The 24,568-nt window shown below is 31.5% G+C and overlaps 1 protein-coding gene across 4 annotated transcripts in view; it reads left to right on the forward strand.

Moving 5' to 3' along the window:
• Nucleotides 1-24,568, forward strand: part of LOC145276886 (dnaJ homolog subfamily C member 5-like) — a 125,035-nt gene that overhangs the window by 64,217 nt on the left and 36,250 nt on the right. For all 4 annotated transcript variants that reach the window (XM_080128318.1, XM_080128315.1, XM_080128316.1 and 1 more), the window contains exon 5: nucleotides 6,542-6,673. In XM_080128318.1, coding sequence (XP_079984444.1) covers nucleotides 6,542-6,673 — 132 coding nt within the window. The remainder of the gene's footprint in view (nucleotides 1-6,541; nucleotides 6,674-24,568) is intronic.

Consider the following 24,568-nt stretch of genomic DNA (forward strand, 5'->3'; position numbering starts at 1 on the left):
ATTATGGATGTTTGAAAATGATAAAAATCTAAAGGGATTATGAGGGCAGAAACCCCTTGTAATTGGAGAAAACAATAAAAATGGTCCCAAATCACTAAGTGCCCTTGTAGCGTAAGTCAGTTATGAGTGCTAAACGTCCTTTAAAATTTCAAATATATCTCACTTTGATGAAATTTATATTTTATTCTCCACAAAAGTTAATGGAAGTAGTCTTCCATGTCTATGTGCCTGCACCTCTAAGTGATCCATGGGAACAGAATTTCTTTAAAACTTCAAATACATATCTGATTTTTTGTATTATTGTTATTAAAAGTCAACAAATGTCTGAATTGTTCAGTTAGGAAAGTATCAGATTAAAAAAATTGAGTGTGCAGTTTGGATCCCTCCTCTCTACACACTTCAAATATTTCAAGATAAAATTTTTAAACTCAAAAGGTTGAAGAGCTATGAAAACAGAAGTGGTACCATTAAAACAAGCAATCTTTTGTTCTCTAGGATTTACTTTTCTACATAATCACCATTCTAAATGCACTTTTGCCAGTGATGAATGAGAGCTTTGATACCTCAGTTATAAAAGTCAGTGCTTGCTAAGGCGGTCCATTTTTTTATGGCTGTGATTACAACAATCTTGTTGAGGAAATACTGTCAACATAATACATTCTTCAAAAGTCCAAACAAGTGGAAGTCTAAGAGTACCAAGTCAAGACTATATGGTGGATGAAACAGTACCGTCCAGCCGAAATTTATCACACATTTTGTGATCCTCAAACTTGTTTGTGGCCTGGTATTGTCATGTTGCAAATGGAATATTTCCCTTTTCTCTGGCCTTATGTTTGCAATCTGGGCCTTCAGCTTTTTCAACGTTAAGGTCAGAATTGATACCAACCCTGGTTTCAAGAAATCCAAGAGGATGATGTCCTTGCTGTCTCAGTGCACATCACTTTATCTGCAGATGTCTGCATCTTGAACTGCTTTGCTGGAGTGCATGAGTAGTGCCATTCCATCGACTACCATTTGGACTCCAGCTTATAGTGGTGATACCATATCTTGTCACTCGTGATGATGTGGTCTAAGCATCCGTCATCTTCAGATTTATACGGATTCAACAAATCCTGACAGACATTTCATTGGTCCTGCATGAGCATTTATGGAGCCCACCTAATACGCACTTTGTTGTATTCTAGGAATAAGAACATCTATAGTGCACTGCCGCATTCAACTCTCCATGCACTTCATTCACTATTATCCATCAATCAGCGTGGATGAGTTGATTGAAGTGCACAGTGTTTTCTGGAGTGGTGGTTGTGCATGGGCGTCTGGAGCACACTTTATCACTTACATCTGTCGCCATTCTGAAATTGATGAACCTATCTTTTAACTGTGCTGATATCAACTGTATTGGCTTCATAAACGTTCAACAGGCACTGGTGAATGCTGATCAGTTCAATTTTTCTGTATGGAAAAATTCAATGACTCCTCTATACTTCTGACATATGATGGTCACAGCAGGTTGCTTTCTTAAAATCTCACACCATCAATATCTGCAATAGAGATGAAACTTTCAGATTATGAATACATAAGTTTAGTCATCATAACAATGCAATTTGCAATCCATTCTAATCCATTTGGATTACTTTTGAAATTACATTATCCAGAAGGAATTCCGCCAGCTGGGAGAAGTGCAAATGAAAACCTGGTTAGGAACCACGAGGACAGATATGAAGCTAATGACTGGACACCACACTTTTGGTGTTTAATGCTAAAAATACGGAAATGTTGAAAGTATATCAAGAATTCTGCTGCCGATCAATGAGATGTGGTGAATTCTTTTGGAGTTGGCTCAATCCATCCCCAGAGGTGAATGCCATTATAGTTACTAGCGGGTATAGTCGATGTTACCCAATTCTTGTATGAGGAAAAGAATAGTTAAAAAACGGTGTGTAAATGCTTTATTTTAAAACATTTCTCTTTTTTTGAACATGCATATCCCTCCTACTGCTTTTAATTCATGGACAAACTTTTGTAATATCTTTAACATATAGAAAAAGTGGTATTTCTGCAGTTAGTGACCCAGATTTCTGTAAATGTTGACTTCGGCTTGCCTGTTAGCTGACGTAAATCACTGGAATGTGCAGAGCGCTGATCAAGTTGATCATCCAATGAAAAATTGATAACAAATGTGCTTAGCCAATGAAAATTTAAGCAGATGACTTTTAATAAATTGGCAGAAAAAAAATTAGTTTTAATCATGCACAAATTTAATCAGTCTAAAAAATAAGACATAACAATGAATTTATCAATACTAGATGTGAATCTTCTTGCGTGATCACACATTTTTTCCAAATCAAGAATATACATCTCCAAAATTATTAAAATAATATAATTGTGGTCATATGACATGACAATGGCAAAAAATCTGCAGAGAGAATGTAGTATAGGGTCACGACACAGTTACCAACTGAAGAAACTTTATTTGCCAAAATTATTTCCTTAGGGTCCCAGCAGATCACCAACAGCACACAAAAATTGACACATCTGTTGGAACTCTCCTTGAACAACTCTGGGTTTTCAGAGAATATGACCCCACCGAGAAGGAGGGTTTCTTGGTGATTATATCAAACCATAATACCGAAACCCTCCTTCCTACCATTTGGACTCCAGCTCGTAGTGGTGATACCATGTCTTGTCACCAGTGGTCAAAGCATCTGTCATCTTCGGCTTCAGAAAGAAGTACATTCTGCCACCCGAAGACCACTATCATATCCAACTGCTGAAAAAAGCCGACAGCAAAGTTAGAGGAAAAGGGTTCCATTAACTACTTAAAATATTCCTAAGGAAACATCCTGTCTTCTAACAGTTTCCCCCTCCTCCCCCTCAAAAAAAAACAGCATAAAAGAAAACATTTTTACACCCCACACCTAAAAAAAGTTTTAAATGTTTATATATAAAAATAAATAAAAACAATATTTATTCATGAAATTTATGGTAGGTTGTTATATTCTATTTTAATGTTTTCCATTTTTTTTTTTTTTTTTTTTAGCATAGGTGTCCGATAAATGTTATTTCTTTTTTGATACTGTTTTTAAATTTGATTGGCACTTGAAATATTCCGGCAGTTTATGTCAGCTACTAGGCAAGCCTGAGCCAACATCATGGAGATTTGGGTTGTTAACTGCAGAAGTACTGAAAAAGTAATCAGCAGTTGATTAATTGATCGTTTCAGTGTTTTTATTTTAATATCTACCAGTAAGATTTCAAAAAAGTAATCATCTATGCATTAATTTGGTTCAAGGAAACATCTAACGAATATTTAAGTGCATAAGCATTGGATGAGGAATCCTGCATCCCCTGCTATCCATCATATTAGCTTTTTTATTCTTTTTACAATTTTAGATATGCAATTTTTAACAAGCCAGTATTTCAAACACTTAAAGAATAACAATACCTCATCTCTGATATATTATTAAATGCCAGGTGAAAAAGTTGGCTTTTTCTTTTATACTGTCCAAGAAAAAGAAAATTTCTACTTCTCGAATAACTTGTGCATTGTTTGCAATTTTCCTTATTAAATATTACTTATTTCAAAAGTAGCATTAACAATTCATAAAGTCCTTTATGTTTTAATTTTATTACATAATTTTTAATTTGTAAATAAACTTTATGGTGATAATTTACAGTATTTTCTTTATTTTACTATAACTTGATTAGTCCTGCTAAATCGTAAATATAAGTTTCTTGGTTTTAGATGGACACACACAAATACAAATTTCCTTGTTATTTAATAGATTAATTTGCTATAGGAAAGTTGATGTTTGAATTTATATATATATACTAGTGGGGGGTGCTCGACGTTTTTAGAGGCATGTGTGGTTGGGGGTGGGGGGTAAATGAAAACAAAGCAAAGTCATAACCCTGTTTAAATATTATAAAAACAAACAATGTTAAAAAAAAAATGTGTAAAAAAAAAAAAAACAATAAAAAAAATGAACGTGATGCAATACGAATGGTTCGGCGGTGCCCGTGTGTTTGAAAAAATCCTCCAAAAGTTTGAAGGTAGAGGGGGGGGGTGAACTCGACTCATTTAGGCGAAAGTGCTAAAAAAAAAAAAAGTGATGAATTAACTAAAAAGTGAATTAGGTCAAATATCAATTAGTAGTCACATCACATCACATTTGAATTCTAAATGAATGTTTTTGTTTTAATTTTAATTTAAGTGTAATGCAAGTGAAATCACGACATCCTTGCGTTGTAATCTTTGTGTAAAAATAAATATTGAGTTGAAAGTACTAATAAAGGTCATAGTTAGATTTCACGGTTAGTCATTAAAACCGGAAGTAAAATCCGGTTAGTATCGCAGATTGCATCTTACACTAACGAAAAAAAAGCAAAAAGAAAACAATAATAGTAATCCTGTTTTCGCATTTTTATATTTTATTATGGAAAAAACAGAAATCAGGGAAAAAAGATTAAAAAAAAAAAAAGAAACGGCATAAGTAACCTTGTACGATTCCAAACCGGTCTGTTTCCTCGTACTGTTTCTTGTGAACACAGCCACTGCGGTGTAAATGTGGAGAGGGGAAAGGAGGAATCTAATAGAGAGAAAAGATGTTGCAACTTCCATTGAATCTAAGCGATTTTGGCAGTGAACTCTCACCGGAAAAAATATAGGAATGTACCATTGTTGAGGAACTGTAGAGGTAATAGGCCTAAAGCAAACCTCAGATAATGTGCTAGTCTGTATGCATTACATTTGCATGTAATGTCATGATTTTTAATCCTATTAAAGTCAAAGTTGGAGGGGAAAAAATGAGTTCATTTTATTTATATAGAGAAGATATAACTTCATAGAATTTTGAAACAAAAATAGAAAGATAATAAAAGAAGGAATTTATGATTTAAAAAAAAAAAGTAATGTGTATTTCTATGTGGGAAATGCAAGTAGGTAATTCCGTAATTTTAATATTAGATGGCCATAAAAGTTCTTACAGGATTTTTATTTTTGATTTCAAATGATGTATTTTCAAATAAATTTTTGTTATAATACTTTTACTTTATATATCATTTTATAAAGCGTTTTTCGCTCTAATTGTTTTAATTACAATCATTTTAAAACAATTAAGTCCTCTTTTCAGAATGTTGAATACAAGTTGGAAAAAAAAAGCAAGTTTGCACAATTTTCTTATTTCAATTCAAGCTAAGCCAAAAAGCTGCTGAAGCAGTTTGTGATATCAACAAAGCATTTGGCCCAAGAACAATTACTGAATGCACATCACAATGGTTTAAGACATTTTGTGCCGGCGATTAGTCTTGAAGATGATGAGCCTATTGGTTGGCCATCGGATGTTGACAACAATCAATTAAGAGCCTTAGTCGAAGTCATTCCACGCACAACTGTTTGAGAATTTGCTTCTGAATTAGATGTAATGTATAAGACAATTTCCAACTACTTGAGAAAGATTGGAAAGACAAAAAAAAACATAAATTGGTGCATCACGAATTGAACGACAACCAAAATAAACGCCATTATGAATTGTCATTTTCCCTTTTACGCAACAAGAACGACTCATTTCTCGACTGGGTTGTGATTTGCGATGAAAAATGGATTCTTTATGATGACCAGCAACACTGACAAAGCTCCACAACGCTTCCTGAAGCCAGAGTTGTACTAAAAGAAGGTCATGCTGACTGTTTGATGGTTTGCGACTGGTCTCATCGATTAGTTGTTTTGAATGTATGCAAAACCATTACTGTGTGAAGTACTGTCAAAAAATGGATGGAATGCATCAGAAACTTCAACAGCATTCAGCATTAGTCAATAGAAAAGGGCCAATTCTCCTCCATGACAATGCACAACTGCACGTTGCTAAACAGACCCTGCAGAAGTTGAATGAATTGGGCTATGAAACTCTGCCTCATCCACCATACTCTCCAGACCTCTCACCTACCGACTACCATTTTTCAAGCAACTTGACAACTTTCTGCATGAGAAATGTTTCAAAAACACCTTCAGCGACTTCATTGCTACCAGAACGCAAGATTTTTACATTACTGGCATAAATACACTTGTTTTTCATTGGCAAAGTGTGTTGATTCTGATGGTGCTTATCAATAAATTTTTGTTTGAGCCGAGATATGTTCATCTGAATTTAAAAGTTAAAAACTGCAAGAACTTTCTTGTCAACCTGATACAATGTATGTAAACGTAGAATGATTTTCATTATTTAAGATTTTGAAATTTGTGATTCATTTTTGCTCTCTCAAATCAATTGATTTCATCTTTATTGATCAGGAATACAAAGAATAAACTGAAGAAAAATGTAAAAACTGTTCAACCAAAATATTTATCATGCCTCTTTAGAGGAGGGTGGGCATATCCTTTTTAATAAGTAATTTCTTGACAATTTAAAACAAACAAAAAAACTAAAATTAAAAGAAAGTCGGTATATTTTTATCATTATTTCTAAATTCATCCAGTTTATTCTTCAATTCATACTGAATTTTCTTTGATAAAATGTTAAATACTTTTTCTTTTTCATTGCAGGCTTTATGTATATTTTGTGGTGTCATTACTGGCTGCTATTTCTGCCTTTGCTGTTGTTGCTGCTTCAACTTCTGCTGTGGCAAATGCAAGCCTGACATGGAACAAGAAGATATGGATTATTCATTCCTACATGTAAGTATAAGTTCATTTTAATTCCTTTGCTTTCTTTTCAATGTTTTTGTCAACTCGATCAACTAAGTTGTTTTTCACTCATGAAAACCAGTACTAAGCCATGATATTCATATATTCACATATGTGTGCGTGTAACAATAATAGAAAAAGCTCATCTAAATTATCTGTTTTTTTATAAAACTCTGTCTAAAAGCTCTTTGTGCATGCAAGGTCTGCTGTGTGGGAACTGTTCTGATGCTTAGAAGTTGATTCTATCATTTTTATAAATAGTGTTCTTTTTATGAGATTATGAGATCTGAATGCACATAATTAGATTTTCTTATATATTTTTTTTAATCAGAATAAAAATTTAAGCTTTAATCATTTTCCATACCATCAACTTTTAAAACATACACTTGTACATTTTATTTCCTTTTTTTCTGGTTTGTAGTAAAGTCAGTTTTTCCCAGACAGTTTTCTAGTTACATGTATTGTAAATAAAAAAAACATATTTAAAAACAATTATGTATTTAACATTTAATATTTTTTTAAAATATATATATATATATATATATATATATATATATATATATATATAATTTTCTTAATATACCCAACATTTAAAAAGTTACTTTTGCAAAATTTATATTAAATTTTTTGTCAAAGAAAAAAGAAACAAACCGAAATTCTTTTTCATTATGTTGATAGTAATCTCACTCAACAAATCACAATTAATATTTCATTTTTACTAATTACCTTCATTTTATGTGTGTGAGTGGGTGTGTGTGTGTGTGTGTGTCAACTTCTGGTAAAAAGTAAATGGCGATTGAAAGGCTTCAAATAAATTTGATCTATATATTTTTTCCTTCCTGTATAAATTTTAAATTTGTTCATCTCTATAGCAATTTGATCACATAATTAGAAAAGATAAAGTTTTATTTTTACATTATACACAAAATTGGTCAATTATCAGTTTGTAGACATTTAAAATTTTGTAGTTTTATGTGTGATTGGAATATACAACATAATTACCAAAACACAAATGCAGGGATTAAATAATCGGATTTATCTTTATAACACTTATTTGAAATATATTTAACAACAAATAATGATTAATGATGGATTTAAATATAACTTTTGTTCAAATTTTAAGATTATTAAATTGAATTTTCTGTGGAATTTATACTTTGTTTTGGTTATTTCTCAGTTTAAGATGCATGAAGAAATTACTTTAAAGTTAGAGGAAGGCTGGGAGCTCTTGTATGAACGTTTTTCATCTTGTTTATAAATATTAATAATTTATTGGCATTATAATGGGATGCAGACAGAATATTCAATGATTATAAATTTGCCTAATTGTTATTAAATGTTTAGTTCCATATTTACATCTAATGTTTGATCTTGTAAGAAACTTCATTTTAAAACAAATGAATTATGAACAGATGACTTTCTCAAGAAAGTTTGGGTTAAAGAATTGGAGAAAAAAAATGTTTTTATAAAAATCAGCAGTTTTGTCAACAATTTTGTTTTTCTTAGGCAAAGACAAACTCCACAGTTAAAAACATTTTTTTAATAACATGCAAAATAATTAATCTGGAGCAAAAAATTAGATCAGATATTCGGAATATTTTTTTTAAGGGAGCTGCTGTTTGATCAACACTGCTGAAGTGCCATGATATAAAATACTATTTTATCTTTAAATCCTGAAAATAGTATTTAGTATTAAACAACTGATGATCCCTTAAATAATACTATAAGACTAGAGTGAATTCTTTGAAGCAAACTGATACAGTGATTGTAAGAGATTAATAGACTTACAAGCAAACCAGTTTTTCAATGAAGGGCTTGGGATAATTTTTTTTTTTTTTTTTAGTGTTGGAATGATTAATCGGAATTGGGAATAAAAAAAAAAAAATCGGAACTTTTTGGGTATTGGAATCTGGAAAAAATTTGTTCCTATTGTCCGATGCCAAAAACAATTCTTTTCAGAGAGTAAGAGTATATACAACACTTGATATTTCTAAATGGTCACTCATTTTAGTACTGACCAGGTTTAATGTGGCTTAACTTTTGTCAAAATGAGTGACTATTTGGAAATATCAAGTGCTGTATATACTCTTCGAATATCTCTGAATTGTTTCAAGTCATTGAGTTGCCACTGGAATCAAACAGTACCAACTCAGGAGACCTGTGGTTAGGATTACATAACCCTTGCTTCATAATTACATGTACAAATACCCTAATACTCTTAAGACTGAATGGAGGTCATGGACTGTAACTTATAAATTTATCAGGCTAAGAAAGGGAAGATTTAATTTAATAATTGTAAAAATAAAAGTTTAAAATAGTGAATAAAGCTCATAAGATACATGCATGTTCCCCTTCGCTGCAATCCAAGAAATGGCAGCCTCTTCCTCCTCATAATAATCCAGCTTAAGTTTCTAAAATTGAAATGTCATTCTTGGATAAGTACATTAACTTCCAATTAATAACTGAAATGATTTTATATGTCTATTTGAAGAACAAAGCCAGCCAACATTGTTTTTCTTTTTCTTCCTTTTTTTTATTTTTATTTTTTTATATAAATTGATGATATTTCTGAGGCTTATTTTTTCTTTGTTTTTAAACTTAAGTAATGATTCCAAATTAGGAACATATAGCACGTGTGCAAAATATTTGAATGAATATTTTTTTTTAATTTTCATTCAAGAAAGTTATTTTATTAAAAGGTGCTGAGAAAATGTAACTTATATATTCAAACATGAGTGGTTAGAATGTGAGTTTAAAAAGATCTTGTGCTTATGTGAGTTTCATGGAATTTCATCAAAAAAAAAAGAATGGAATGTTCAATGTCATTAACCCTGAAATTTTTGCTTGTTAGCCATCAGCTAATAAGGTCAAGTCAAGGCAAGAACTCTTCTCCACACTTCTCTTTAAACCTGTTAGGGAATAGAAACATTTTGGTTATTTGATGGTTCCTATCTTTCTCTCTGGATTAGAGAGAAAAATCAGTTCAGATGTAATCACCAAAGAAAAAAGTCATGATATTCCCATTGTGCAAATCTGATCAACATTAAATGTACAATGTTTCATTTTCTCTTTCATCAGACACATTTTTCAAGAAAAAAAAATGATCTTGCTTTTTCACTTACCAAATTCAAAATGCTATCATTTCAACAGTATTGAACATTAAAATATATTATTTTGCATACATATATGTATCTCTCTTCAAAAACGTTCTATTAATACAGTCATATTTTCACATAATGTTTTCTAGACGTATTTTCACATAATGTTTTCTAGACGTATTTTCACATAATGTTTTCTAGACATATTTTCACATAATGTTTTCTAGACATATTTTCACATAATGTTTTCTAGACATATTTTCACATAATGTTTTCTAGACATATTTTCACATAATGTTTTCTAGACATATTTTCACATAATGTTTTCTAGACATATTTTCACAATGTTTTCTAGACATATTTTCACATAATGTTTTCTAGACATATTTTCACATAATGTTTTCTAGACATATTTTCACATAATGTTTTCTAGACATATTTTCACAATGTTTTCTAGACATATTTTCACATAATGTTTTCTAGACATATTTTCACATAATGTTTTCTAGACATATTTTCACATAATGTTTTCTAGACATATTTTCACATAATGTTTTCTAGACATATTTTCACATAATGTTTTCTAGACATATTTTCACATAATGTTTTCTAGACATATTTTCACAATGTTTTCTAGACATATTTTCACATAATGTTTTCTAGACATATTTTCACATAATGTTTTCATAGACATATTTTCACATAATGTTTTCATAGACATATTTTCACATAATGTTTTCATAGACATATTTTCACATAATGTTTTCATAGACATATTTTCACATAATGTTTTCATAGACATATTTTCACATAATGTTTTCATAGACATATTTTCACATAATGTTTTCATAGACATATTTTCACATAATGTTTTCATAGACATATTTTCACATAATGTTTTCATAGACATATTTTCACATAATGTTTTCATAGACATATTTTCACATAATGTTTTCATAGACATATTTTCACATAATGTTTTCATAGACATATTTTCACATAATGTTTTCATAGACATATTTTCACATAATGTTTTCATAGACATATTTTCACATAATGTTTTCATAGACATATTTTCACATAATGTTTTCATAGACATATTTTCACATAATGTTTTCATAGACATATTTTCACATAATGTTTTCATAGACATATTTTCACATAATGTTTTCATAGACATATTTTCACATAATGTTTTCATAGACATATTTTCACATAATGTTTTCATAGACATATTTTCACATAATGTTTTCATAGACATATTTTCACATAATGGCTTCATAGACATATTTTCACATAATGTTTTCATAGACATATTTTCACATAATGGCTTCATAGACATATTTTCACATAATGCTTCATAGACATATTTTCACATAATGTTTTCATAGACATATTTTCACATAATGTTTTCATAGACATATTTTCACATAATGGCTTCATAGACATATTTTCACATAATGTTTTCATAGACATATTTTCACATAATGTTTTCATAGACATATTTTCACACAATGTTTTCATAGACATATTTTCACACAATGTTTTCATAGACATATTTTCACATAATGTTTTCATAGACATATTTTCACACAATGTTTTCATAGACATATTTTCACATAATGTTTTCATTGACATATTTTCACATAATGGCTTCATAGACATATTTTCACATAATGGCTTCATAGACATATTTTCACATAATGTTTTCATAGACATATTTTCACATAATGGCTTAATAGACATATTTTCACATAATGGCTTCATAGACATATTTTCACATAATGTTTTCATAGACATATTTTCACATAATGGCTTCATAGACATATTTTCACATAATGCTTCATAGACATATTTTCACATAATGTTTTCATAGACATATTTTCACATAATGCTTCATAGACATATTTTCACATAATGCTTCATAGACATATTTTCACATAATGGCTTCATAGACATATTTTCACATAATGTTTTCATAGACATATTTTCACATAATGTTTTCATAGACATATTTTCACATAATGGCTTCATAGACATATTTTCACATAATGTTTTCATAGACATATTTTCACACAATGTTTTCATAGACATATTTTCACATAATGTTTTCATTGACATATTTTCACATAATGGCTTCATAGACATATTTTCACATAATGGCTTCATAGACATATTTTCACATAATGTTTTCATAGACATATTTTCACATAATGGCTTCATAGACATATTTTCACATAATGGCTTCATAGACATATTTTCACATAATGTTTTCATAGACATATTTTCACATAATGGCTTCATAGACATATTTTCACATAATGCTTCATAGACATATTTTCACATAATGTTTTCATAGACATATTTTCACATAATGTTTTCATAGACATATTTTCACATAATGGCTTCATAGACATATTTTCACATAATGGCTTCATAGACATATTTTCACATAATGTTTTCATAGACATATTTTCACATAATGTTTTCATAGACATATTTTCACATAATGTTTTCATAGACATATTTTCACATAATGTTTTCATAGACATATTTTCACATAATGTTTTCATAGACATATTTTCACATAATGGCTTCATAGACATATTTTCACATAATGTTTTCATAGACATATTTTCACATAATGGCTTCATAGACATATTTTCACATAATGGCTTCATAGACATATTTTCACATAATGGCTTCATAGACATATTTTCACATAATGGCTTCATAGACATATTTTCACATAATGGCTTCATAGACATATTTTCACATAATGTTTTCATAGACATATTTTCACATAATGTTTTCATAGACATATTTTCACATAATGGCTTCATAGACATATTTTCACATAATGGCTTCATAGACATATTTTCACATAATGGCTTCATAGACATATTTTCACATAATGGCTTCATAGACATATTTTCACATAATGGCTTCATAGACATATTTTCACATAATGTTTTCATAGACATATTTTCACATAATGTTTTCATAGACATATTTTCACATAATGGCTTCATAGACATATTTTCACATAATGTTTTCATAGACATATTTTCACATAATGGCTTCATAGACATATTTTCACATAATGGCTTCATAGACATATTTTCACATAATGTTTTCATAGACATATTTTCACATAATGGCTTCATAGACATATTTTCACATAATGGCTTCATAGACATATTTTCACATAATGTTTTCATAGACATATTTTCACATAATGTTTTCATAGACATATTTTCACATAATGGCTTCATAGACATATTTTCACATAATGGCTTCATAGACATATTTTCACATAATGCTTCATAGACATATTTCCAATTCAGCATCCTTCACAGATATATATATATATACACACACACATGCGCGTGCGTGCGTGCGTGCGAAAAGAAAAATTATATATATATGTAAAATAAGAATTTTTCACATAAATCTAGTTCTATTCTTTGAAAATCTTCATGCCTATTCACCAGTGAACATATACCATGAACATTCATGTGCACTCTACACAACTGCATTTATATTCAATATATGCCTTTTTCTCTGTTTTAATGGTTTCAGATCTATCTTTTAAATAGACCTGAATAAGAATACATTCTTATTCAGGTAAAATATTCTCTTACTCGTCTTCTCATTTTCTCGTATCTTTAGTTTTTGTGGATCACTGTGGTTCTTTGTAAGAATATTTAATAAAATCATATTAATCTATTTTTTTTCTTTTACTAATGGGTCACCAAAGCTAAAGGCTACTAAAATTTGATAAGGTGTTCTGGGCTAGCAAAGATGTCAAATTAATCATGAAGATTACACATAATTTTCAATGCCGTTGTAGTCAAAAGAAAAATGATTTTGACTGAAAATTTTTAAATATTAAGAAAATGGTGAAAAAAATCTTTCAGATCATTGTGATCTAGAATAATGTCAATCTGATGTTGATCATCCTATTATTTATAGAACTATGGCACCAACAGATTAAAGATAACAAAAATGTCATTTTCTAGATTTTTTTTTTTTATTGAATTTAGAGTTTTCAACTTAGTTTTATTTTTGTTGAAGATAACTTAGAACTCTATTTTAAGCAAATCATTTTGATAAATGTTCCTTTTTCTTGATGGGATCATATTTTTCTTGATTATAATAATCGCAATAATTTTGATGAGATTATAATTTTTTACTTAATGACTATATATATATATAATCATACACAATGGCATTTACATCAAATTTGAAAAACTAATTTTTTTGCATAAAAAATAAATTGACCATCACCAAAAATTATGACTTTAAGTTGTCTGGAAAATAATTAATGATACAATAAGAGAAAAAAATTGTATATTTATAAAGAGAAAATATCAAATTTTGTTTACATCCAAATTTGGTCCAAATAAATTCAAGAATAGACGAGATGATGCTACTGGAACTTGAAAGAAATTCCGCTTATTTTCACATACAAGATTATGATCATTTGTGATAGTTTAATAAATAACCAAAACCTTGTTTGTGCATTATATTTATTATTTCTTTATAACATGGTTACTGTGTAAATGTTCAAATTAAGATGAATGGAAGAAAGGAACAAACGAAAGACTGATGATATTCTTTGATTCTCTTCTAAAAAAATAATCCCCTTTATTATTATACTAGCTTGGGTACCCAGCATTGCCCGGGTGTTTGGAGGTGTGTGTTGAGGGGGGGGGATTGGTAATAGGCAGGCAGGCTCGAACCCATACCACGAAGGAGAAAAAGAACGTGAAAAAAAAAAAACCCCCAAAAAACGTGACGTCTTTGCCATTGCGTTCATCGCCAACTGGAAGTGGCAAAGGTTTAAATTAAGGCTAGTCAATCAAAAAGGGGGATGACTTCGAAAATATTGGTGAAAAAGCGATCCCTCCTTGTATAAAAATGCCCAGTTGAAGGTGAAGGAATTAATGTTTTTAGCCAATGTTTTGATATTTGTTTTCTGAAGGGTCGATCTTCAAAGTGATCTCATGAAAATCCGTTGCCTCTGTCGAAAGTTTTAGGCAGACATACAAACATACATACATATATGCATTTAAACAGACAGGTGAGATTTATATTATAGATTATCTAGATTTCTATTTTAGATTAATTTATCTCTACATATAAAGAAATAGGAACGATTATTCGCCTACAGAAGATAGCATTACAGCTTTGTGAGCGCAGATGCCACATATAAATTCAATAAGATAAGACTACTATCCATTATCTATGGGTTTGCACATATTATTCACTTTTACCTTTGATCAAGCAATCTTATATTAATTGCAAGGAGCGTCACATTCAAAATAAAGTCATTTTAAATGGTGGTAGCACAATTTTCACTTTGTTTTCTCCTCTTCCTTCCTCAAACCTAACAAGAACACAGTTTGTATTTATTTTTCATTCCCATACATTTCACATTATTCCTTTCCCCAACAAGCCTTTGAATAAGGATCTCTCCCTGAAATAGTTTCTTACTGGTTGCCAACATACATTTTCTCAGAATTAGTGAATAACAGAATAAGTGATTTTGGAACAGTTAGAAAACACTTGCAACAACAGCCTAACAGTGCTGCTGCTGCATTTCTCTGGAAAACCTACATTTTCTGTTTTGCCATAAACAGCCATCTGATAATTCTATATTCTAACCATAGCAATCCCAAAATACAATTCACTTTCTTTTTAGACCATGGCAGAAATACAGTCTGGCCGTTTCTTTAAATTCCGCTTAGCCAAACAACTACTTACTGCATTCCATATTACAATTCTGTGATTTTTGCTTCTCTTTCATCTGGTTCTATATACAAACGCACATTTCTTTAGGTCTTATTCAGTGTAGAAATAGAAATGCAATTGTTCCTGCTACAGGTTTACTAAACACATTCATTGTTATGGAAACACCAAATGACAATAAACTACCCTTTTTTTTTTCCTCTTTCACTTTGTGTTACTACTTTCAACACTAACCTATGCATGTCTATCAGTTTTGTGCTTCTGTACATACACACCAACGAGGCTGCTATTATTACACGTTTTTCTGTTAGTCATATTACTACTAGTATTACTACTTATAGCAGTTATACTGAGTTTACATATGCGTTTGCTTATTCTTACCAGAATATTGGGTACTGTTGCACAAACCAAGTAACATATGACTACTTTAGTTTATGTAACACATTTTTTTACAATTAATAACAAAATAAACCTATTGAATTGTGACGATAGCATTTCTATAAAATAACAAAAACATTCAAGTAATTGTCTTCAACTACTCCTTAAGTTTTCGTTTATTTAGATTTTTCATTCACTTTTTCTCATAGTGGCATCTTCTTCCATAACATTTACTACAACTTGTGGTTTTTTAGGGTTTTTTTCTTACTAGTTTTTAAAATGTTACACGATTGTTAAATGGCATATGGTTGTTGCAACGACAAATTTTTCTTCTGACTTACAATTATTTGCATTTTCTGTTTACTGGCCTCTTTGTTTTTACAGTTCTTGTAAGCGGGTATGCAGTTCCTGATTTAGATACTACTTCATAAAAAAAAAAATTACCTCGGTCTAGAAGGATTTCATTTTGAATGACACCAAAAACAATGCTTTCAGGATTGCTTAGTATGCTTTTCAACATTTCTTTATGGGGGGGGGGGGCTTAACATAAAAACAAAACATAAAATACCTCAGTCTAGTAGGATTTTTGCTTAACACACCAGAACCAATGGTTACATGATTAATTAATGCAAGTTTAAACATGTCTTTATTTTTGCTAGAGCTTCAATTCTTAACAATTTAATCACAGTAACACATACATAACTCAGTCTAGAAGGATTTTTACTTTATTGACGGCTTAATGGGCTTTCAGACATTTCTTAGTATTAGGGTGGGCTTCAGTTCTTAACTTAGAGACTACTTCATGAACACAAATAGTTTTTCAATCTAGAAGGACTTCTCCGTTTCACAGTTTTTGATAAAATTTGAATTGAACTTTCTTTAAAACTTTTTTTTTTTTTTTGTATTTTTTCTTCCTTACACTGCCTAGCAATGTGGCTGTTAAAGTTTCCATTCCAGGTCGTTACCAATCGCTTCAGAAAAATAAAACGAAATTACTTCTGCAGCATATGATTCTCCTCTTCACATTCACAGAAAATTAAAAAAAAAAAAAAAAAAGGAATGAGCCGGTTTATTTTTTATTTTGACAATAATTGAGATAAATGTTATGCAATTTCATTGCAAAAACACCAGAACCAATGGTTTCAGTATGGGTTAAAATATGTTTTTGCAAACAATCTTTATTCATTACTTTCCTTTATTGGAGGGGGGGGTCATTTACATATGCAAACTTTATTACAAAGTTAACTGACATGCTTTTTAACAATTCTCTTTATTGTCTCACAATTGTTTAAAATATTTCTCCATAAAAATATTTTCTTTATTTTCCATTATAAAGGGGTGGAAGCATGGTTTTTTAACATTACTTTTTAGTCGGTTAAGACCATAATACAGATCATTTCATAAAACTAAAAACAAAATGAGATCAGTATATGATAATGCGCTAGAAAATCACAGTTTAATTTGTGGGTGGGTCTCTTTCAATGAAATCTGTTCTAGTTTTGTGCTATCTTCCCACTGGGCAACACCAGTATATGGGTCCTGCTAGTTTTAAGTTAAAATCAAATTTGCAAAATAAAACAATTCAATGTTCAATTATTGAGATTATTATTCTCATTTTGCTTGTTATATTCACAATGCTTTGGCTGATGTAACCTCCTACCTTCTTTGGATACATCTTTTCGAATGTGAAAATCTTTATAAAGGTTTAATTCCAAATTTTTAAAGGTTCTCGGCCGTGACTATTATGTTAAAAAAGACGCACTCCACGAAATCTGGATGTTACATCAACTAAAATCTGATGAAAATAACAACCAAAATGTGAACAATTTCCAAAATAATCCAACTAATATACAAATTACAGAAACCTAAATGGTTTATCTTTTTAAATAATTTTTTTTTCAATAAAGTAAAAAAAAAAAAGATAAAAGGATGTAACATTTTAAACTCTAAGCAATCCACATTGGAAAAGAAAAGAATAAAAGCTTTTTGTGCATTATTAAATTAGGAAAATGCCGTAATAATTAAATTTAATTTTGAAAATCCTATTTAAAAGAATAATTTGATAAAAAATATAAAACTGAAAATAAAAAGGCCCAGGCAGGTACACCTAATTTTCGATAAAACTGCACTTTGTGTGTCCTTGAAACATGTGGTCATACATCTTCATACAGTCTTTTGCATTATCATTGAGCACAGCAAGATTTTTCAAGTTGCATTGGTTGGCCGCTAGAAAGCAGTGCTGCAGCATATGATTCTCCTCTTCACATTCACGGAGAATAAAAGAAAGGAATTAGCCGGTTTATTTTGTATTTTGATAATAATTGAGATAAATGTTTTTTTCTGGTTAGTTTTCAAATTCATGCTGAAATTCCTCATACAGGAGTGATAACTTTTAAAAGAACAGGAGAGAGGATTGTAAAAAAGTTACAAAAGTCAAAATTTTTATCACTGTCTTTGTTCAAAGTTCTTCAAATATATCATGTAGATTATCATTTTTTAGTGCATATGAAAGAATATTAATTTTCAAAGAAAATGGTGGCATTTTAAAGACTTGAAGTGCTTTGGTTTTTAAAAGAAGGCTATTTTGATAGAACATCCTTGAAATTTGTGCTTATCCAAAGCATTTTATGGCTGGTGGGTATTGCTATTAAAATTCTGTATTTTTAATTGTACTTTTTTTCTTAAATTTTCTCAATAAAACTTAACAGCTAAGAACATACACACATATTTGTATTTCAGGAATAGTTTGTTTGAAAGTTTGCCAAAGCCATTTTATTATTTCTGCTATGCAGATGATACTTTTTATCATTCTTAAATAGATTTTTTGGATGTTTGAATTTAATTCACTCTACATTAAGTTTTACTGTGGTCAGGGAGTTCAATAATTCATCTTTCCTGGACATTTTTGTCAAAATGGGTGATCATTTTGTAGCAGCAGGAAATCTACGTTTGTAGGTGTGTATATCAGTTGGGATTCATTCTCCACTGAAATTAGATACTTTCTTTTTTTTTCTTTTTTTTTTATGTAAATAATGTTCAAGTAATATTTCCCTCCATTCATATGGACGTGGTCTCTATCCAATATATAATCTTACTGTTCATTATTTCCATAGTATGAGGCTAATTATGTTTGCTGTGTCATCTGGTTATTGTCTAGGTTAGAAATTCTCAATTTGTCCTCAATTTGATATTTAGCAACATTTAGTTCCTAATATTGGTGATTCAGATGAAGCATTTTCTATTTTGTCCAAGACTTGTCCAAAAAATCATCCAAACATATTCAAAGTGGTTGCCATTAATTTATGTCAATCATCCCAATTTGGGGCTTATGAGCATATGGTGAGAGGAGTGATTTTCATAATCATTTCTCTATATTTCTGCTTTACTCTTTGCTAATTTACAGCATAGCATTTTTATTTGACTATCTTATCATCTACATTTTTTTGCTCCTGTTTTCAACAATATATTGTTGACAATGAAAAGGCATCTTGGTAGAAATCTTTTTTTCATTAATTTCTTTATTGCATGAATAGAAGTTAAAAAAGATACAAGTTTTTTCATATTAAAAAAACAAATTTCCCTTGGCCTATAAAACAAATCTTTCCTTAAGTGACCAAAATTTCACTAAAATTGTACATTTTCTTGATTAAATAAAGATAATTTTGATATAAAAAACTATTGGGTTGGTTGTTTGGAATAAATTTGACACTTTAGAAAGAAAGAAAAAAAGTCATGTTGTGTGAATTTATAGACAGTTTTAGATTTGATGAACTCCGATTAAATCTGGACAGTATAGGGAAATATGTGCAGAATAGGAAGCTTTAGTCGCATTGAATTCTCTTTAGGTAGCAGATTTGGTTGGCAAGGGAAAACCAAGGAAAACAAGAGGAAGTACTTATCATTTATCTCTCTAATCAATCCCTATGAAAGATTTGAAAGAAAAGGGGATAAATATACACCTGGCTACATATAGATTAGTTTCAAAGTCAATTTCTAAAAGTCATCCAACACATAGTCAGCATGTAAGACAGATGTTAAACTGAAAATAAAATATTGTATTTAAATGAACATTCCTATCTCCTTTTCTCCCCAGTCAATTTTCTAACAAATTTAAGCTATAGACAATGCTAAGAAAGCATATAATTTTAAACACAAGTAACACTTTGATGTATTTCACAAAAAAATTAAGGATGACTCTTTATTTATAACATTTAAATTTTTAAGTGGAAACCAGTAGTATTAGTAATAATTTAGATTATCAAACCAATCTATAATTGAATTTCAAACACAAGTATATATTTTTATTGGTATATTTCAAATTTAATCATACATTTAATAATTTTTTCATGCTCTAAATGAAGATAATTTTGTAAGTAGTGGACTCAAATTGGCAAATAGTGGCAATTTCTGTAAAAATGATCGATTTTAATGGGTTGGGGCTTTTTGGAAAGCATTTAGATAAATATTATTTTGTTGTCTAGTCTGGGATCAAATTTTCATATTTGGGCACAGTGGTGTGAAAACACTAAAATAAGATATCTCTTTTGCTTTGAAATAGATTAAAAAAAAAAAAAGGGTTAGTAAGGATTCATTGGAAAGCTCTTGATAGCAGAAATACAATCAAATACAAAAATTTTCAAAGGGGTGGTGGTGTGAATTTCCCTGTTTAAGTATAATGGCTCTAAAACACTATAAATGAGATATCTCTTCTTTGCTATGAGAGGTGGATAACCTCAATGAGTGTTCATTTGAAAACTCTTAATGGCCAGAATATATTCAAATAAAGAGATTATATTGTTTTTCTATTTTGCCGGTCATGGAACATGCTCATTAAAGAATAAAGGCTATAAGGAACTTGTAGGGAAAACAATATCATTTGTAATCAAAATAGTAAGACATCAGCCTCTGCAAGATTTAGATGGTGGAGATGGAGCTGATAACATATGTAACATGCGGCTGCAGCCAAGATTGAACTCCCTAGATGAGTTTGTAGTGTAATTCAAATCTTGTTCATAGCTGAATACTTGATGCTTTGTAAGGGCTATCAAGAATATTTTTATCGTGACACCATCACTAGATGGGTTGCCTACCACGGCTTAAGAGAGGCTCATCTACCCTTGAGAGAAGGATAGACCGCACCAGTTTCCCAACCTGGTATTTTACCTCGCGGTACATACAGCGCCTCGCCTTCCTCAATGGTCACCCATCTGGTAGTAACCAGGCTCAGCGTTGCTTAACTTCAGTGATCTGGCGAGAACTAGTACGTCAACGTGATTGTACCTTATAATACCATGGTGCTGATACCATGCTTGCACTCAAATCCAAACAGGAGGCTGGTGGCAACAATGGTTCTTAATGATGAGGTCAATAATGATGACAAGGAAGAGGATGGAGATCAATATTTTCATCTTCTTTTATATGGCTTAATTCTTTTATATGGCTTCTTTGAAATTAACATAGGAAGATGAACATATTTGGCAGAACAGGGTTCCCAAAACTGCTGCAGGATCATTGCAATTAATTTGATTAGAAAGTTGACGTGGTTATGGGCAATCTCAACTTTTTTCATTACAGAAACAAATCAGGTTGCAATGACCTTAACACCAATGGAGTGAATGTAGACGTCAACGGACAGGGTTACATGTGTTGTGAAAGATACCATGAAGGACTACAAATTTAAGAAATTAATTTTAGATTTAGGTGCCAATTGTATGCTACACAAGTCAAAGGTCAAAGATTGGACTGATCCAACCAGAGTGAAAAATGACTTTCAACTTGATAAGTATGCGTCTAACAATGCCTTTGATGAAAATGGTAATATCAGAATCAAACCAGGTGATTTTTGAAATGAGCAAATTTGACAGGAATCTCTTTGAAATCCTGGCCAACTTTCCATCACAATCACCCATTTCTACATAAATGGACAATGCTTTGCACACATCATGTAGATTACAAGGTTTGGGTTAAAAGAGAGGGCTTCACAGATCACCTAAATAGATCAAAACAGGAGATAAAAGAATATATGAAGAAAAAAAAAATTGGTCTTTGATTAAATTATGTAAATTTAACTTGTGGAAAAGGAGGTACTTCTATATATGGTAACCAAGAGCGTTGTTTATTTCTGTGAAATTGAAACCTGTGATACAGAGTTTGTTCAGTAAAAGACACAATCTCAAACACTGAGATGCAATGAGTAAACTGCATAAACACCTTTTTTTCATTTTTCTTTTTTTTTTTACATAGGCGTCACCACTTACCAGAGCCGATAGGCCACTCAAGGATAAGGGTTAAAGAGTGTAGAGTAGTCAAAAGGACAATGTAGTAATCGATAGTAATGGAAGTTCGGTAAATTTGTTAAACTTGTTCACGTTGGACTTGAAGACAAACATATTATAGACAGCTGGAAAGCAGGAAAACGGAAGACAATTCCACAGGCGTGCAGTTCTAAGAAAGAAGCTTTGATCATGGAATCTATGTTTAGGTTTAGGCACAGATAAAGAGTGGGGGGAATTATTGATAGTGTTTACAGCTAGACGAGTGTTTCTTGTGAAAGTTTGGTGAGGGGGGACCATAGATTGAAGCTCAGTCGAACACTTTCCATGAAAATAACGATAAAGCAGAGACAAACTTGCAACATCTCTTCTGTGAGATAGAGGTTGCAGAGAAGAGAAAAGGACATCTCCCACCAGGCCACGAAGTCTATTTGGAACCGTATCAAGGCAGGACAAGTCTTTTCTAGCAGCTCCTGCCCATATGTGGCAACAGTATTTCATCCTTGGACGTATCTGGCTCTTATATAGATAGAGAATTGCATCAGCAGTGAGATATCTACTGGATCGATAAAAGGATCCGACCATTTTTCCAGCGGCCTTGGCAACAGATTTGATGTACGTGTTCCATTTAAGATCAGGAGTAAAGGTCAAGCCCAGAAGCCTGTCAAAACTTAAGGCCTCCCCTCCCCAAGACGAGAGCCATTCATTTTAATTGATGCCAGATGGAGATCAGAACGTTGATGATGTAAAGATAGAAGCTTGGTTTTAGATGCATTAAAAGTAACCAGCCACTCCTTTCTCCATTGTACAACGTGATCAAGAGAGAATCGGAGAGAACTTGGTTGTTTACTGGCTTAGATGTGGTACCATAAATGGTAGTGTCGTCAGCAAAAATGTCTACGAATGATGTAAGGATGTGATTTGGAAGATCATTAATGTAGATCAGGAAAAGAGTTGGGCCCAGGATGGACCCCTAAGGGACTCCAGCATTTTATACTGTGAGCTTCTGATTTTTGCCCATCAACTACTACTCTTATGAACCTATCAGAGAGAAATGATTTAATAATTGAAAAGACATTTCCAGCTATACTATTACTATGAAGTAAACCTTTATGCCATACCCTATCAAAGGCCTTTGATATGTCAAGAGCAATTGCCCTAGAAAGGTTGCCTCTGTCGAGAGATTCGCTAATCCTATGAGATATAACTGTAAGCACATCTGTTGTAGATCTAGCAGAACGGAAACCATATTGTGTGTCACTAAGAAGTTTATTTTTGCTGAGATGGTTGATTACTTCTGTATTTAACACAGATTCCAGCAACTTACTCATGACGCACAGGAGACTTATTGGCCTGTACTGAGAGAGGGATGAACGATCACCTGAATTCTTAAATACAGGGCATACTGATGAGATTTTCCAGGGTGATGGGAAACAATTCTTAAGACAACGTTTAAACAGTTTTGTAAGTATGTGCTAGTTCAGGTTGAAGTTTTTTGAGTACTATAATTGGAATACCGTCAGGGCCAGTTGCTTTACTGGAATCAAGGTTTTTGATTAGCTTGGCAACATCACGTACAGAAATTGTTATATCACATAGTGTGTTTTCTGATACAGGAGGAAATACTGGGGGTTGGCAGCCTTGGTCGCAAAGGGTAGAATTGGCTGCAAAGTTCTTGGCAAAGAGTTTGGCTTTGTCTGATGCTGACGAGATTACCTCAGGTCCATTGATGATAGTTGGGATAGAGCACATGCTTCTGTTCAGGATTTTGTTTGCAATTTGCCAAAACTGGTGGGAACCAAGCCGCTGCTCAGCTACTTTGGACTTGACGGACTGAGCATACAACTCTCTTGCGTTCTTTATTACTTTCTTACAATGGTTGCTGGCAGTCCTGAAAGCGGCTTTAGTTTCCATACATCTATTACGTTGGAAGCAGTGAAAAAGTGATTTCTGTGCGCAATAGCAGCAGCACATTCTGGAAAAAACCATGGCTGGCTACTAGGTTTTTGCTGAAACTTTTTCCAGGGTATGAAATTGTCTATACCTACAATTAACCATTCTGTCAGGTCTGATACTATAGACGACACATCCTTTTTAAACATGGAACGCAGAGGAAGATCCGATATAAATGTACGGAAACTATCCCAGTCAGCCATAGTGTATCGGTACTTGGTACGATCTTTTGGATAGTTTTCTCTACAAGAAAAAAATTGATGTGCTCAAGTTTGCGCTACACTGCAAGGAAACTGTACTTACTGTTGTGAATAATTTTCCTTCTCTAAAATCATAGCTTGCAGGGTACGATCCAACACAGTACTGAGGTGATTAAGAGGAATGGCGGTGAAAGTTTGGAATGGTATTTGAAAGAGGGACTAGAAGCAAAC

This window comes from Euprymna scolopes, chromosome 5, assembly GCF_053919585.1.
Source record: "Euprymna scolopes isolate OS-2025 chromosome 5, ASM5391958v1, whole genome shotgun sequence".
Lineage (NCBI taxonomy): Eukaryota > Metazoa > Mollusca > Cephalopoda > Sepiida > Sepiolidae > Euprymna > Euprymna scolopes.